Source organism: Falco rusticolus, chromosome 7 (assembly GCF_015220075.1).
Source record: "Falco rusticolus isolate bFalRus1 chromosome 7, bFalRus1.pri, whole genome shotgun sequence".
Lineage (NCBI taxonomy): Eukaryota > Metazoa > Chordata > Aves > Falconiformes > Falconidae > Falco > Falco rusticolus.
In genome coordinates, this window is record NC_051193.1 from 51,389,347 (window position 1) to 51,407,646 (window position 18,300).

General features: G+C 38.2%; 1 protein-coding gene across 3 annotated transcripts in view; it reads left to right on the plus strand.

Annotated features, from left to right (window-relative positions):
- The window catches only part of MAP3K9 (mitogen-activated protein kinase kinase kinase 9), a 62,525-nt gene that overhangs the window by 11,529 nt on the left and 32,696 nt on the right, over positions 1 to 18,300 (plus strand). For all 3 annotated transcript variants that reach the window (XM_037394268.1, XM_037394269.1, XM_037394270.1), the window contains one exon: positions 16,881 to 17,061. In XM_037394268.1, coding sequence (XP_037250165.1) covers positions 16,881 to 17,061 — 181 coding nt within the window. The remainder of the gene's footprint in view (positions 1 to 16,880; positions 17,062 to 18,300) is intronic.

The window sequence follows — 18,300 nt, forward strand, 5'->3', positions numbered from 1 at the left end:
AGAGGAGTGCTCTTCTAGGGTCTGCTTAAAGTATGTTGGAAGAGCAGTTTGTAAGGCTGCACTGTTGTTGCTGCTTCTGGTACTTCAGTGTAATTTGCTGACTAACTCTCCAATGTTGTACCTTCTATCAGAATGGATTTCCTTTGTCAGTGCAATTAAATGAGTGTGAGTAATGCTTCATGTAAAGTGTAGTGAAACTATTTCAATGGCATCTGAATGCTTTACACTGGGCGAATAATTGTTCTGGCCTTAGTTGGGTGCTCCCTTGCTCTGTAATAAGAAAGTGATAAGAACATGAGATTTTTTTTTCTTTTTTGAGGACAGCAGCTGGGAGATTAATTTTATGCAGATGTTCTCTGGTTCAGTTTAGGGAGCAAGAATATGTAAACCTCTGTTTTTCCTTTTTGTTCTTGTTCTAGATTTAAAAAGTGTGTACAATAGAAATCAAGCCTTTCAAACAGCCTGAATATACTCCTAAGGGTGATTAAAGATGACTTTTCAGGTTCTGCCCTTAGGCAATTATCTGATTTTATGGACACACTATACAATCTGGTTCTGTGCTTATTTCTGTGTCTCCCCAGAGTATCAGCCTTTGTGCTGATATCCTGGTTACTCGTATTGTGGTTTAAAAAAATTCCAAGTAGCTATAATATTTTTGCATGGAAATAGGAAATTCATGCCAGTAAACTACAACATTTTGTTGAACAGAATGAAAAAAATGCTTTATTTTCATGTGTTATTAGTTCAGAAGATGTAAACTATACCTGAAAGTGATGCTAATTTTTAAGCTGTTGAGACATCGGGAATTCATAAAAGTAAGGTAACAGTTTACTTCGTGAGTTTTTGGTTGGTTTTTTTTCCTTAGCTTATCTAAATTTGAGCAACTGCATTCTTCTGCAAGAAGTTTGACAGATACTTTCATGTTGCAGTCTTACTTTCAGTATGTTTTAGTAGATTTCTGAGAGTTCCAAAATGAAAATATACATCTCCTGTAAATGGCTTGTTTTAGTTGAGTATTAATTGATGTCTTCACTGTTAATTGCAAGTAAAAAATGGAAAGGCTTTATGCAATCAGTCTAATGTCCACAAGAACACTTTGATATTCTCCTGACCACACCGAATAGCAAAAAGGCAATTTCACAGATGGAATCCCTTATCTTTGTAGACAAGAATGGAAAGAGTTGTTCTAATTTTGGAGAAGTGAAATTGTGTCTGTTACATTTAAAAACTCAGCTAATATCCTTTCCATGTCATTGTGCCACTGCATATATTTTTCTGCAGGGTTCTTTCTGTTCCTAAGAAAAAAATAACCAAGAGTTATGACACTTAGCACTTTCTCCAAATTGTGCATATGGGACCATAGAATAGATACAAGCAGACCTGAGCACCATCATGCAGGAGGTGTATCTAGGCATCTGTGTGCTGCTCCCATGAATTCACTGTCTGACCATCTGTGACAGAGCTGGGATAAATCTGTGTTTTTCTGAAATTTTGAAGTAGCAAGTCAAGAGTGAGAACAGCCTTGTGGCACTTCTGGGAAGCTAGAATAACTTCTTCAGCTCTGCTTTTTTATTTTTTTTTAATTTTTGTGTGTGTGTGTTGCTCCCACATCGATAAACTGAGTTTGAATTCTGAGAGATTTCTGTCAGCAGCTTCACTTTTGCTTTTCTTATCAAACGATTCCTTTCGGAATTTCAACATCTCTGAAGCAAACAAACTCGCTCTTGAAGCATCAGAAGTTAAGCACAATCTTGTTCTTTGAAGTGATGATTCATCACGCAAGATGATTCCTTAATTTTAAGTAATATTGCATCTTGAAGGTGGCACATGTTCCCTTATGACAAGGAAAGCCTTAAGCTCTTGGAAAGAATACAGGATATAGCTCGTGATTAAGTAGATGCTTTTTAGTACATATTTACTGTCTGATTCTAGGATAGTTTTGGTTAGATCAGTGTGACACTGATTTTCAAAAGGTTGCCAAAGTTGACTGGCATATCTGTTAATTGTTTCTTAATTGTCCAGCTGCTAATGGAAAGGTAAATTCAGTCTTCCTCAGACCTGAACATTTTGCAGATGAAAACGAAATAGTAACAGAACCTTATGCAATAAAAGGAGAAACTATAGCCGTGTATCAGGATTTATAATTATGTTGTTTAGTTTCATCACTGTTTCTTAAGATCTGGGAGAAGACAACTCACATAATAGCAAATCTTTGGGTCCCAACCTGTAGAAGAGTTGCTCTGGTGGTAACGGCAGCATGGTGCAGCATCCTGTAGGGTTCTTTTCAGAAGGAAGTAGCAAGAGGACAGGCAGCCCTCCTGTAAGCTGTTTGTGTTACTACCACACACAGCCCTTGCACTCCGCTTTCTAAAAGCATTGCTGTATTACTCAAGGATTTTTTTTTTGTAACACCATTTTTTTATTAAAAGCAGAAGTATCCTCCCAAAACACCAAACTTTATCTAATAGATTCCAAATTATCTCTGAAATCCTGTATTGTACTTTGAATGCTGTACTACTTAAGTCCTGGATGATTTTTAGAGCTTATAAGCCAAGCTCCTACTTAGCTCTACATCTTCCTCTGATGCTTCATCAAACAGGCTTCTGGAATTTGCTTTGGCTGTTGAGAAATGTTAAGATTTGCTGTTTGTATTACAACTGGAAACCCTCACTTAAAATGTGAGTGTGGCTTCAACCTTGCTGATTATAGACTTACTGTGTAGATGGGTAGCAAATGATAGTGTGCTAATAGCTCCATTTACTAGTAACAGATAAGTATTTCTGCCACTAAGATTTTGCTTATTGCAACAATTGCTATGTTTAATTGGGGATTCCTAGGGGAGTTCTTGGGGTATTAAAAAGAAGTTCAGTGCTAGTGTGGATAATTGCTATAAAGATGTGTAAGGGCAGTGGGGTGTATGTGAACCAGGCCACATGGTCCACCTGTCACAAAAGTATTCCAGGGTTTCCTATTGTCTCCTCTTTGAGTATAGACCTAGGAAAAGATATTACAGTGAAGAGTCTTTATTTGCTTTTGACTTTGCATTGTTCAAGGATTCTGAAAATAAGAAAAATCCTGTAACTTTGATTAGTAGAACTCTATATGCCTAACTCTGCTTGTTGACCTGTTCTCAATCTTGCCCTTGGATTTATTGATTTGCTTTTTCTGTTTCATGTAATCAGTCACACAGCGTATGGCTTTAATATGGTTATGATCATCTGCTAACAGGTGGATACTCCTAATGCTTGATCAGGGTACTGTGTAACCACTTACACTCTTTGATGATGGAGTAAGCTGGGTCAGAATACTTAAGAGAAATCTAACACATAAAAAATGAACAGCTTTCTGATAGCTTTACTGCATGAACTGTTATCTTGCATGGATTTCCGTGTGCAACAGTACAGGACTACTGTCTTTCTCAGCAGCTGGCAACTTGTTCTGTTCAGCTTCAGGTAAAACTGCAGTACTCAAAGTCTGAATTTCACTATTGTCAGCTGAAACTAACTTGGTGTTGATTGTGCATCTTAGAGACATTTAACACTTGTTCTGATGAATGGGAATACATCTCTCCCTTTTCTTGAGATTTTAAAATAATATCTGATTTTTTTAAAGAAAACACTAACAAGCCACCAAAAAGCCCAGCTTCTGGTATGGTTTGTGCCACTGCTTGTGAATTTTTTGTCTTCCTTACTCTCTAGATTGCGGAGTACCAGCCTGCTCCAGGAATTAATAGTACTTGGTGTTATTGACTGTTTCATAGAGATGTCTAAATTGAAGCTAAAGCAGAACAGTTCTGTGCTACTTCTTTCATCATGAATTTAATGTTTCTATTTGCCTGGAAATGGCTCCCACCAAACCAGCATCATTATTAAATCTCTTTTCAGACAGCCTTTTGAGTGACAATGAATGAATGTCGTTCATGTGATTCTACTCTTCCCTTTGCTTTTTTTGTTGTTGCCTAATGCAGTTCTTGATTTGTTGCAAGTTTTCAAACTGATATGATTTGGCAAAGTGCTGTGTTGGTACAGATGTAGTTGTATTTTTTCTTTAGAGCATTTAACTGATTATGAAGAGTGCAATAACCCATGCTTGAGCTAGAAGGGTGTTCCTGGTATGGTAGAATTTAGTCTGAAATCAGAGCTGAACAGCCCCATTTTTCCAGGAGACTCCAGTGTTTGTTCTCTAGTAACATTCAAAGTGTTTTGTACCAGATCACTAAAGTGGTAAGACTTCTTTTCAGCTTGGTTAGGTGAAAGGATCGATTCTAAATATATCATAGCTCTGGAGGCCTTTCCTATCCCCTCCCCCATTATGCATTAGCTCTTTAGAGTTACTGTACTGCATGGCTTAAAATCCAAGAACTGCTGTGCTGTCACATCCATCACCTCCTCTAGGTTGATAGAAGAGGACAGTTGGCCAGCTTTATGGATTTGCTGAACCCTCACGTGTACCCAGTAATTAAAAAGGTTTTGCTTCCAAGGTGTATATGTATTTTTTTAAATGTGTTGTAGCTGGATGGTTAGTAATGAAAGAGAAAATATTTGCTTATTACTAAAGACAATATTTGTGTTCTTTGTTTTTCCTTCGAAGATGTGAAATTTTGAGTGAGTCTTAAATTCTGTGCTCTACAGGATCTTATGCAACACTTAGCTTTCTGCACCACAAACAAATATTAGAATAAAGATGCAGTCCTACCGAAATGAACGGCAGAGTACCCAACAGAAGGTAGGTAAAGGCTGCATGCGGAAAGCCCGGACTCAGTCCATGTGCAGATCTGTTAATCACTTTAAGTACTTGGAATGCAGGATCAAGAGCAGATTGCTCATTATCTGGATACTTGTGAAGCAAAGCTGTGCAGGCTGACTATGGAAGGTAGAGCAAAAATTGCAAATTAGATTTTGGCAAACTGCTACAATACAAGGTCTCATTTTGGAGTGAGTTTTTGAAATCCTTTCCCAAAAGTTTAGTTCTGTCATCAAGGCAGCATGCCAGAATACTGCCAATAGGCCTTAATAATTAAAAAAAGGAATGCCTGGCAAGTTCAGTCCCTTGTCCCCTTAGCAATAACACTGCTTTTTTGACTTGTTAGGCAAACTGCAGACTTACTAGCCACTTTCTGGCTTTCTGAGGTCATGACTGTCAGACAATGCAGCAGCATGAAGCAGTACGTTAAGGCTATCTTTGTATCTTAAAACCAGTATTTCCCACCACGACCATCTGAGCTGAAATGTATCTTGGGAAGCTTTGCTGATTCATAGGAGGGGAAAATGGGATTGGAACAATCATAATAAGTTCAGTGAAGCCATGTTCTATGCAAGAGCATTTTTGTTTGATGTATGGATACTTTTGTCCTTCAAATGAGGACTGTTCAATAACTATAGGACTTGCTAATGCTTGCTATTACTATAGTACCTTCTAAATAAGAACCTTGACGATTTCAGAATGCACTGAGTTTCTTCAGAGTACAGTAGAAGTTTTTGTTAATTTGTCAGATAAAAGCAAGTATAAAAAGTAGTAATTAGCCTATGCAAGAGGTGAAAGATATTTATTTCATTTTAGTTTCCATTAAAAAAAAAAAACAAAACCACATTTGCATTAATTTCACAGCCTCTCAGTAGTTGAAAGTGTTTGGGCTGGAAATGGGTCTAGAAGGCAGTCAAATGAATTTGGACAAAGCAAAGATTATACCTAGATTGTGGGGATTTGATACAAAAAAATACTGTAAACTGAAATTGGCTGTCCCAGATGTGAAATTCCAGGGGGTCAGGGAAGAAATTAAAATTTAATTGTAGTGTTAATATTTCAGTGTTCGTGGACTAGGAGTAGAAGTTTTCAGAAAGTGCCTTCAAAGCTGCCCTAGCTCAGATAACTTTGTCCTGTGGTCTGAAAAAACAAACCCTTAGAAAACATACGAGGTTGAGTAAGGAGATTCTTTGTTCAAGACAAGGTTTCCTGTAACAGATTGGCTTGGTTTTCGATGTGTGCTGCCATGGGTGGGTGGGAGAGTCTGGATCCTGTGATATTAATCAGACTTTTTTCCTCTCTGGCACACCTTCAGCTTCGGTAAGCCTTTAGCTGACTTCTGAAAGTTGTATAAAGCAAATTTTTTATAAATTTGGAATTGTTTGGAAATATTCTGGTTCCTTCAACTCTTGCACTTAGACTTCTGCTGCATTGCTGGCAGGGAGAAGTTTAATGGTAGTACCTCCTCATAACAGATCTGGATTGCTCTTGAATCCTACCATGAAAGAGACTTGCAGCTTTTAGAACTGAAACCCTGCTCATGTTTTGCATTTAAGGGTCTCTGAGTGCAAAAACATTCTTTTCTGTAAAGGTTTTACTCTGTTCTTTTCTTTCTGTAAAGCTCTTGCACCTGGGATTTGATGGACTTTGTATCTGATACATCTCCTTACAGTACTTGAATTATCTGAATGGAGGAAGTGGATGGGCTGATGCTTATCCATGATCTGACAAAACTTTTGCCATTTTGCATTTTGGTAAGTGAAGCCACAGTAAGCTGTTCTGTTTGCAGGATGGAGAAAGAAATAAAATGTGGCCAGTATTTCCACCCACAGTGAGTACTCAACAACAGCAATGGTCTTTCACACTCCAGCTATAACAGGGTAAGCATTAGTTCCCCTGTTTGTAGCTGCCTGTTGACCTTACTGCTGTTGAAAACAGTGATTGTACAGTAACAGAGGAGTAAAGGCCTATGAGAAAACAAATTGGTACTAGGCTGCTGTATCTGTAGGTGATTGAGTTGCTTTGGAGGGATCTGCAAGAACATCCCCCTGCAGCAAATATGCATGGTATTATTCTGGGAGAGAAAATACAACTTAAATAGAATGGTGTCATTCCATGTGAGTTTGAGTTCCTTTGCAATTTTTCAGCCTTTGAGGTCTTAAGTAGTGGTCTCTCACTTCTATTCAATCTAACAAAATAAGAATAGATACCTTAAAGCATTGGGACTAAAGCAGAAATATAATTGAGAGTCCAGATAAGAATATAGGAGACTGGGGAAGAAACTTTACAAAGTCTGTGAGGTAGTTTGATGGCTACCTAAATAATTTTTAGAATTAAATGTTTCTACACCAAGTAAAATAACAAAGATGACATATTTATCCTATTTACAGTCCTTCCTTTTATCACTCTCACTCACCCCTTGTTGTGGCTGCCATGTAGCTCTTGGACTGTGTAACCAGCTGATGTGGCTCTGAGGAGACAGAGTAGAGCACAAAACAATGAGTATGGACTTTTGGAAATGGGTATGAATGGGATATGCTTGCAGGCTAAATTTTTTTGCAGGAGTTTTTCTTTGTCTTGGTATGACTGCTCTTCTCATTCCTGGAATCTTGAATGGCAAAGTGTTTGACTCACAGCAGTGCTAATGTTGGTGAAGACTATAACAGCACTACTGAAGTGCACTGACACAGGTATTCAATATTTCCACTACCTTTGGGTTTTTCAGGCCTTGTCAACTCTACATCACCAAGTTGCTGTGTCTGTTTGGTACTTTGCAGTCAGGGCCTCACCTGGGACCTCCACCCCTGCCTCTGTCTCTAGGGCTGTGAGCTCCATGTGAGCTCACGCTAACTTGATAATACCTTCACAGTAAGATTTTCTTAAGTTTCTGGCAAATGAGCTTCTGATACTTTCTTCAGATTATTCTCCCAACCTGTTTCAAAGCACCACGCTCCACCCTAGCATGCTGATTGAAGCATTCATAAAGCTTCAAAATCTAATAATAGAACACACGAGTTAATGTTGCTTTATCACTAGGTAGTAACCCTGTTGTTTCATGGTCTGCCCAGAACTGTTAGTATTTAAATAAAAGAATGGCAGGTATCCTGGCACTAAAATACTGACTATATTGTTTCAGTTGGGGAAAAGTTATGTGGAAGCTAAATGTGAAGCCAGCAATTATCCATCAAATCAGAAATACATCCCAGTGTACCACAGACAACAAATCCAGGGTTTTTTTCACCTACAGTAGGGATCCTTGTCTTGTAGCCCGCTCCCTTCTGTATTTCTTCCTCTATGCTTTCAATTCTCATTATACTCAGTCCCTGTCTTACTACTTTTTTATTTCTCCCATCACTTAATGATAGTAACCATTTCCATCAGGCATTATGTTCATTAGCTAATAGATTTCTGTTCTTGTGTGCCAGGCTTACTGAGAGCAGCATCATGCACAGGTGAATGACTTGGTGTGAACTGTAAGCTGGCCCATACAAGAGACTGTCTTGTATTTTTTTGCAATTTCTTTTGTCTGTCTTAATACTGGGAAAGGGTGTATGAAGTTGCTGATACAGCTGTTGTTATGAAATATGGGGGCAATGGGCAGGTTGGTGGTTAATTATTGTGATTATATTGCAAGGTAATCTTGCTTTCTTTGGTATTGTCAGCAATTTTTGCCTCTCAAGTCAGGAAGTTTTTTATTTTCTTTGTGTGCCGTGTGCTAAATAAATTGGGAATACAACAACAGACTAGTTGAAGTAGCTGAAGCCAGTACAGCCAGAAAATTCAGGTATGCGTGGCTATTCATACTATTTTGTGCAGTAGACAGCAGCCCCTCTTCTCTAGCTTCATATATAAAGATGGGCTGTTTTTGCTGTGGGTGATCACGCTGTAGTAGTTCCTCCCTGAATGTTGTTCTGCTTCTGAAGTGATGAGTCGGCTTTTAGCATGGGCAAAGCAAAGGAGTATTCTGTTCAGCACTACACGATGCAGATAAACCTAATCCTTTCTCTAGGCTGAGAAACCAGCAAAATGTAATTATATGACTGTATTTTTCTGCCTTGTCACGTAATTTTGACAGTGAGGTGAAGTGAGGAGCCACTTCCTACCAGTTCTTTGACATTACTAGCAACTGGATCAGCATGGGTTAAAGTGTTTATTTTCCTGTGCTTGTTCTTTCCCTCTGCTTTGGCCCACTGAAGACTAAGAATGCTGTCCTAACTGTCCAAAAGTGTAGCTGAAAACTAAAATAACCCTCCTAAAAGAAACAAGCAAAAAATCTGACAGTGTTACTGCCTTCCATGAGAATTTTTTGTTTGTGAGAGGAGATTATAACGTGTTTTCTAGTTCTGCTGGTATAATGTGAGCAGAACAGAGGATTAAAACAGCTGCTGTTAATTTTTGTTAATTTCCCTTGTGAAAACTTCCCTTCTGTGAAAGTTCTCTTCAAACTATCTTTTCATGCATACTGGAGGCAGTATGATGCTGGGTAAAAAGTAGGAGGTGTATTCCTGTGGTTTTATGAAGTGACCAACTTAAAACCCAAGTAAAGCTTTATCATGTTTGTTTTAGTAATCAGATTGAAAGATTCAGTGCGGGTGTTTTATCTGTTTATGTAGGATAAAGGACGTGTTTGGAAGAAGAATAGATGGGTTTGAGGAGAAGAAAATTAAAGGAAAGGGGTAGAAATGGGTATATTCTGGCAGAAAGACAGACACTCAGACCGATCAGTGCTTCTAGCATAATTGGAAAGAAGAAAACCCATGTAATAGAAATGTTTGGTTAAGCAGAATGAAAAAGATATCAACAATGCCGTTATTTGCATTGGAGCAGTATAATAAAGTTGGCAATATTCCCAAAACAGAGTTTGCTCAGCAGTTTTAAACTTCTTACTGCAATGGCTAAGAAGCGGGAGTGATACTGATGTATTAGATGTGGTTGACCTAGCCCTCCTAGAGTTTATTAAAACGTAGGTACAAGTAGATCAAAGAACATACATTTTTATACCCCATCTTTACCTTGTCATGGTGTATTTGTGTATCTGATCTTACGTTTTTCTGGTAAATGAATAAGTAATGAAAATACAGCTGTTTAATATCTGGAAATTAGGTCCTTCTTGCAGCAAGGCTTTGTGTGTTTGACAAAGATGTTTGCTATTGACTTTTCAGTTGATTCAGTGATCATTAAGGTGAGTGGTGCAAGATGCAATGAATTTTGACCTCCAGCCGCCTTTGTGGGCCAAGAGACAGTTTTATTTAAGACTGATTTAACAGAAGTACCAGTTTGATTTACATTAGCTGTCCTACTAATAGAACAATATATTTCTGGAAACTTAATTTTAAAGAAGTTCGGAACACTGAGATAATCTTGCAACTATAGGTAAATTGGTTTTCAACAGATGGCTCTAACATCTGGTGTGTTAGGGAACTTCTCTAATTGAAATTGCTTACTTATATCAGACCACAGAGATTCGTGTGGTTTAAGTTTGGGCACTTATCACAGATGTGCTTCTAGTCAAGAGAAGCTCCTGTAGGGAGCAATTCAGAGCATGTATATTAGACTTATGCTTGGAATCCCCTTCTGGACAGGCTTTGTCTTTTTTGACTGTTTGGAGCCTGGGAAGACTGCCTTCTGAGATGCTGTGAGCTTGTTTCATCCAAGCCAGCTTTCACTGTAAAGATCCATGAGAATGGAGGAGGGATAGGGAATGAAATTGACTTTTTGAACATGTGAGGCTGTGGTATGTGTGCATCTGTTTCATGCATGCAAGGTCTATCACTTGCCTTCAGGGCAGCCCTTCTGTAGTTTTATTTTATAGTTTTTGGCAGAGTTGAAACTTGGCTAGCATTTAATCTGTTCATTTTTTTTTTTTTAAACTCCAGTCTGTATTCCTTCAGAATTCATTTGATCTTCTTTTTGGCTACTTAAAACTAACCAGTGGTCTTAGGTACTAGTACAGGATGTCTGCATTAACAAAGTTTTAAAGCTGCAGGTTTCAGTGTTTTCACTGCAGCAGTTTCTCCTTCTGAAAGGATAGAGAATAGTCCTAGATACATATAGTCCCAATCTTAAACATATTACTGCACTTTCATGAGTTGCAGTGAAAGTTCAGTGTTCTAATATGAAGCTACACCTTTGGAACTGACCTTAAAGGTCTCATTAGGCCAACAGCAGCCTTAACTCTGTCCTTCTGTTAAATGATCTTACACTGTCTAGTGCCCCACAGAGCAGGCATCTCCATAATGACTTGTGATGACAAGACAGAACTGAAGATCCAGTAGTTGCAACTACACAAAGGCTGAGGGATATAATTGTCTTAGAAATCTTAATCAAGTTGCTTTTTGTGTTGCTTTGAATCCTAAGACTGATGGTTTTTCTTTCTAGTAAAGCATAGTAATGTGGAATGGGGTGGATCAGGAGGAAGAACTGACTCAGTGTAAGATACCATTCTGTCAGTCATACTTCAGTGGGTTTCTTTCTTTGAGGTCTATTTCCAGTACAAATCTTTGTTTAAACAACAAAAACATCTGAACTGGCCCTGCCTCTAGAAAAAAAACCACCCTCATTCTTGATGTCACTGATATACAACTGTGACTCATGAAACAGAGAATCATCCACTTTGGGATCTGTTACGGGATCTGTGTACTTCTAAAGACTTGATTACTCTTAGACTGGCATCGGATTCTGTCAAAAGCCTGCTAGCTATTAATACACATACAGAATGATACTTAAACTGGAGAAGGTAAACTGCCTTCACCTGACCTCAAGAATTTGATTTCTTTCAGCTCTGCTAGAAAAGCTGCTAGCTCAAATCACAAACAAGGATAAAAGGATCTTTGGTATGTCATCAGTTTTCCCCCTCCCCTGCCCCACCTATTAACTAAGAAACTATCTTTAAATGGTACCAGCGTTGTCTTGAGTTAACTCCCCATCACTCTGTGCAGGCTGAGACTGAAGAGTGAGAAACTCCAGTTGTATCAGGGAAGTCTAATGACGCTTCTGTTTCAGTATTTGGTGTTGCCTACTAACTGAGGAGTATTAGACCTGGTGAGAGATCTGGTTAATAGCTAGCATTCAATGGTGTGCAGAAGATGCTCATTGTAAACTTTATCAATTTGCTTTGGTTCTGGCCTCTTAACTATTGCTTCAGTAGTCAAAACTACTAAATCAAATCATATCATAAGCAACTGGACTTGTTCTTGTGGAAATTATACTCTTCTACATTACTGTGAATCTGGTGGGGTAAATACCAGGACTTGTTGACTAAGGATGATTCTCTGATAATATGGTTCTTGATTGCTGAGTTCACTCATGGCAACAAAGACAAATGAAAGGACACAATTAAGAAAAGCTGCTTAGAAGCTGGGATGGTCTTACAGGCCTGGGTGCTGCAGTTGGTACTGTGACCATGACGATAATTGTCCATGAAGTATCAAAGTCCCAAGCACAGGGTATCCTAGATCTTCAGAGAGTAGGCTACCAACTGCCACCTATAGCACTGAACTACTTGGAGACAACTGAAAATGCTGTACATGATAAAAGCCAGCCACATAGTGCTGCCTTTCCTCTTTGTTACTGCAACTTGTTTTGTCCTGAGCAGAAGTGAAATTATCACACGGAAACCTGTGTTAAAAAGTATTGAAAATATAATGACAGGTTTTTTCATTGCTAGCTATACACAGTTGTTCATTTATTTGCTGCAATGTCAGACAGTATGACAAGGGACTGCGCCAGACTGAGTCTTGTTAAATGATCTTTGAATTCTGCCTTATGCTATTCTAATAGTCTGTCTTGTCATGAAACCGGTAACTGGCTTATTGCCTTTGGTTACCTAACCTACCCTTTTGTTTGTATAGTGCCTGCTTCTTTCTCTGTACTTCAGGGAACCTTCTCACGTGGGTCTGATATGAAAATATCTTTGATGCTTCTTGCAAGGCACCAAAGCTTTTCTCAAAGAATGTGGAGGAACCTTAGTAGAAATCTTCATTTCAAAGGAAAAAGAGTGGGTTTCATTGTAACCTAGTTAAGAGGAGGCCCAGTGATTCATTTTTACCTTTGTATCTCACTAAGCTCAGATCTAGTATGTCTGGATTAACTGTTGTCTTTCAGCACTTCCAGTCTGCCTGGCTCTCAAGAAATTAAACAGTGGAGTCAGGTCATTACCAGTAATGTTTCTTGAGTCCTTGTGGTAATAAAGTTCTTAATTTCTTAGTGGTTGAAATTACACATCTAAATCATTTGAACCTGTATCTGGGTGACTCCCTGAATCAGGGAAGGGCTTGCTTGGGAGATACCAAAGACTGTTTGGATCATATGCCTTTCTTCTTGTCTCAGCTGGGACACAAGATACGGAAGAGCTGTCTTGGTGGACAGAATTAATCTGAGCTGTAATTAATTTCTCATTGTCAAATGCTTATTTTGCAGAGGACACATTCCAAAACTTTCAGGAATATATGAACATATATGTGAGCACTTCTGGATTATTACTTCTGTAAGCACACGTGTTCATGATACCCTTCACCTAAAGTTGCTAGGAATTTTTAATGCTAGTTTAAGCCACTATGCTTTAGTTTTTGCGCTTGCAGTATGCAAAGAACATGGTAATTTGCTATATTAAGTTGTTTTGCTGTAGCAGTTGGATCCTCAAAGCTGTCTGAATGTGCTTATAATACCTGGTTTGCTTCACTGGTCCCTTTTGCACACTGCCAGTTGGCTCCTACCAGTGCTGCTTAAGATCAGAAGAAAAAGGTTTTGAGCAGGTAAGAGCAGTAGTAGATGGCATCCTTAATCTGTAACTTGACTGGCTCTGTGCATGCACAGAGGAAGAGATCTCTTGCATGGGCCTAGCTGGACAGACCAATGGTGATCTGTCACTAAAGCTGACATGTTCTGTGTGTTCCTGCTGATTCGGCTCTCATTCTTCCCTCGCCTGAAAACTAGGCCTAGTATCTTTGCTGCCAAACAATTTCACTCTTTAAGGCTGGGAATGTGAAAGATTTTCAAATCAATTTTCTAACTTTTTAAAAACCTCTTTATCTCATGCAGATCTTTTAAATCAACAGACGAATGAGATTTACTGACTTGGTACATTAGCTGTGTTTTTGGTGTAGGTGCTTTATATTTGTGTCTGAATTTTTTGTTAGGTTGATCATCTGGCCACCGTTAGCTCTGTCCTGAGTGATCAAATCTATTCAAAGGTGGAAAAGTATGCTAACTCTGAGTGTAGGAAGTATGTTGCTTATTTGTGTTTTGTATTGTGGTAGGCTAATACGAGTGCAGAAGAAATAGCAGTTGCAGAAAAGAACTTGCACTCAAGAGTGTTAAGCAAGAGGCAATAACTGGTTCTAGATAAATCTCACAAGCAAATGAGACCATATTGATTAGCATGAATAAAATGCATTTGCAGTGTCCTAGCAACCTGGCTTGTGTACTCCATAAGAGAGATTTTTAAGGAGGAAACTGAAAGGAATTAATATTTAACCTATTTACCAGATTCTTTGTTGGAATTCAAGCAAACACAAGAGGGAGAATCAAGGGTTTTGGTTTGAAAATCTGACGGAAGGCCTAGGGAGACTCTTAGCAGTTACAAGTGAGCCAACTGATACTGACCACGACAAGGAGAACTGAAACAAATGCTGAAGAGAGATACGATAATTAACATTAATTTTTATATTTTTGGGTTGCAGGATTATTATCCTAAGCAGTTATTACAAGGAAATAGGGGCACCAAGGATGTAACTAAGGAATCAAGGGCTTGCAAATAAATCCAGCTCTTCCATTGTCCTTCTCTGTAATCTTTTGTCATGGTAATTTGTCTTGCTTGTTCTTTTGTCAGATGTAGGCTAAGTTCATGGATTCCAAAGATCTGTGTAAGTACTAATTATTTTGTTAGAACTTAATACAAATGAAGGTAATTAGATTTAAATAACCTCTTGCAAGGAAGGTATGTACAACCCAGCTGTGATATCTGGTGCTCTGTTCTGCTATTGAGCTCATTCACACAGAATGTCTTCTACCTTGTGAACTACAAATTTGCATGTTGCTCCTTGTGCTTATGAAGCAAAAGAAAACCCAAACCCATGCTTTCTTAAGTTTTACTTTACAACTTCACTGTATATCTATATAATCTATATATTACTGCATTTAAAATTAGATTTTATTATTCTGCCAGCTCTAGAGGCAGAGTAGGTACATACTAGAAGATGATTAGTATGTATATTCCAGGAAATTTTTCAGTCTTGCAATCCATGAGTGACTTGTTAGCAATTTCTCTTAGCAGTTCTTCATCTGCTAGAAAGAAGGAAAAAAGTTAAGACTTACTAGAAGAGGAGGCCGCCTTCTGTACCTTTGTTTCTTTTGGTGGTTCTTCTTTACCCTGAAGTGTGGCTATAAAAAACACACATACTTTTGCCCAAATGAAGAGAATAGTAACTATAGGCCTCAAAGTCCTCCTTCTATCCCAGTTATGAAAACGGAGCTTTCAAGAATTCAATTCAGAAAGGAATTTTGCAAAAGTAGTAAGAACTAAGGGCTTAACCATAGCTTTTAGTTCATTCATAACTTGAGTTGGCCCACAGAAATCTCTAATGAAGTAGTATTTTGTGAATTCTGAAGCCTTGTAGAAAGGGTAGCTGATTATTTTTAATTTTCAGAAAAAAGACAGTTTGATAAAAATAAATGCAGTACCTTAACATGTAGATGTGTTGGCTTTTACTTCATGGGAAATCCCATTTTGGTTATTGCAGGGAAGTATAAGAATGAATGTAAGATTTTTTTAAATTTATTTTTCCCCAAAACAGCTGTGTTAACTTCAGAGTGATACTTGAGTCTTTTCAGGCTGCTAAAAATGGTCTTGAAGACTATTTTTATATGTACTGTAATTTTTGCAATGCTTTTGCCTTTTATAGGTTTTGTTATGATCTATGATTGTTTGGATGTGGGTTTTGGGTTTTTTGCAGTTCATACACCATCATTATGCAGTTACTCTGTTTTTAATATTCTTACAGACACAGGTTCTTAGAAAACAAGGTTTTTTTCCCTTCCATGTATGGGTGTATCAGTGGCTTGATGCCTTCTGTTGTGAAGTCATTGGATAACTGGATAAAATATTTTTATCTTTGGCTCTTTACAAAGTGGCTGAAAATAATTTCACAGGCTTATGGTTAAGTTAGTTGTGGAAGTTTAGTGGCCTATTTTATTCTGTTGCTTTGTTTACAATTTGTTATGTTGCTGGCACAACTTGTGTGGTCACTTTACCTTAAGATAAAGAGGATAATAAAGTGCTGCTAAATCACAGTGGATGCTTCTGACCTCTGATTTACACTCATTTTGCAGTGGTGTGACAGTACAGCTTTGAGGGTAAAGAGGAATATGTGCCTTATACCAAAGCATTCTTGAGTTCTGCTTCAAGATTTTTATAAAGTTCTTGAGTGTAGTAGACTTCTTAGCCACTGAAGCATGGTAGAAGCTTCGGCAGCTTAATTAAAAAAAGTTTCATAATGAGGGGGGAGGGAATCTATAATGTGGTGCATGTGAAGTCTTGAATTGGGCATGTTATTACTGATCATAAGTTTTTTTTTTAATTGTGACTAAAAAAAAAAGCATCTGTCTATATAGAGCTTCCACTCCTGACACATTCCCAGCCAGGTATATTCAGCCTGTGTGTGTATCTAGATTTAAAAAAAAAAACAAAAACCAAAAAAAACCAACCAACAAAAGTCCTCTAAGCATTCAAGAAAAAGATGCTGTTACTTTTTCTGGCTTGCTGTGAGAGGATTAATTAGGAAACATCTTTCCCTTATCTGGATTTCTAGAAGTTACAGTGGTTCACTTCCTCTTAGCAGAGAATTCTTACACAGAATGAGACAAGGCATTATATTAAATAATTATGTAATTATCTGTTTGTTCTCTGGGGCTGGGTATCTTGGTTAATTGAAGTTACTTGCCAGACAACTGTTCGCTTGTCAGATGAAGGGATCAGCTTGAAATAACTTGTAACAGAGTGTGGTATGTTGAAAAACTATAAAAGTCAGGGAGACTCTTGAAATGTGAGAGATCCTCTGGAGGATATTTTTTGCATAAGTATTAGCTTTACTCTGCACATCTTTTATTCTCCCTCCCTCCCCTCCCTTCCTTCTCTCCAGTACTGATACTCGAAAAGGTGGAAAATGGAGATCTGAGCAACAAGATATTGAAGATCACGGATTTCGGCTTGGCCAGGGAATGGCATAAAACTACCAAAATGAGCGCAGCTGGGACATATGCCTGGATGGCTCCTGAGGTCATCCGCTCTTCCATGTTCTCCAAAGGCAGCGATGTGTGGAGGTATTGATTTGGCATTAAGTGATTGGATACTAAAGAATAACTAGACCTGTCAGGAAACCTTTTTATGTTTAAGAATGAGTAATGGTGAACCAAATACTAAAATTCAGGTCTTAAGACACATATTTCTTTATCCACCAGCTCTCCATCTGTCAGACTCTGACTGCTTTGTATTTAATGTACAGTTTTTTCCTTTAGCAAGTGGTGGACCAGCTCCTGCATGCCTCTTAAATTTTTGTAATTTTATAAATTGACATTCAGATTATGCTAGGATTCAGACTCCCAATTTCCTCTGCTTTATCTACAAGCTTTTTGTGCTTATTTGACTATTGGCTGACGTGATCAAAGGCCATGAAACATCTGTGAAGTATTTAAAATTGCTACTTTTTTACTGGTTTATAATTTTATGTTTTGCTAGTAATCTGTCACTGATGTATAAGTACACAAACACAACGTACCTAATCGAATTCCCTGTGCAGTTTCAGCCTGAATACAATGTTTTTCACTTGCATGATAATCTTACGAATTTTTTCCACCCTTCTAGTCTGTCACATAAAATAATAAATCTCTTTTCTAGGGCTATCTGAGTATGTAAAGCATAAGTAGTAATTTGTATGTATATGTTGTCTTTTCCATTCGTGCACAGGGATTTTTGAGAATGGGAGCTACTTTGGTGTGGAGGAGTGTAAGGAGCAGCCTATAGACTTCCAGAAATTGAGTTTGAATATGACCATTAAGTGAATCATTAAATTCAGAATTCAGTAAACAGGTCTAGGACAGTGACTCTTCTGGGTGTTGTGTGACATAGAATTAGTACTGAAACAAATTAAGGAGGTGGAATTTTGGTTTTCCTGTGGGGAGAGAGGTATTGAAGTGTCAGGGTGACTTTGTCTTTAGAGCAGTAAGATTCTGTTGCTGGCCAGTAATGCTCCCACACAAGTATGTGCATGCTGTGAAATCTGTCAGGATAAAGAAATATCCCAGCTGGTGGAATTGTCTGCCTGTTATGGCAGGGATTTGGTGTGGGGATTTTAATTTTGCTTCTCCAGTTTTGCTGAAGAGGTAATTTGTGCCTTGTGATAAGTCTGTGAACTTGTGTTTGGCACACTAGTGGTGTGGATAAAATTCTGACTCTATAATTAAATGAGGTAGCCTCTGTAGTTAATCTGAGATGAACTGAGCAAGAGCAAGGTTTTTATTCTGAGTGAAATCTGGCAGAAAAGAAAACCTCAAGGCTCTGCA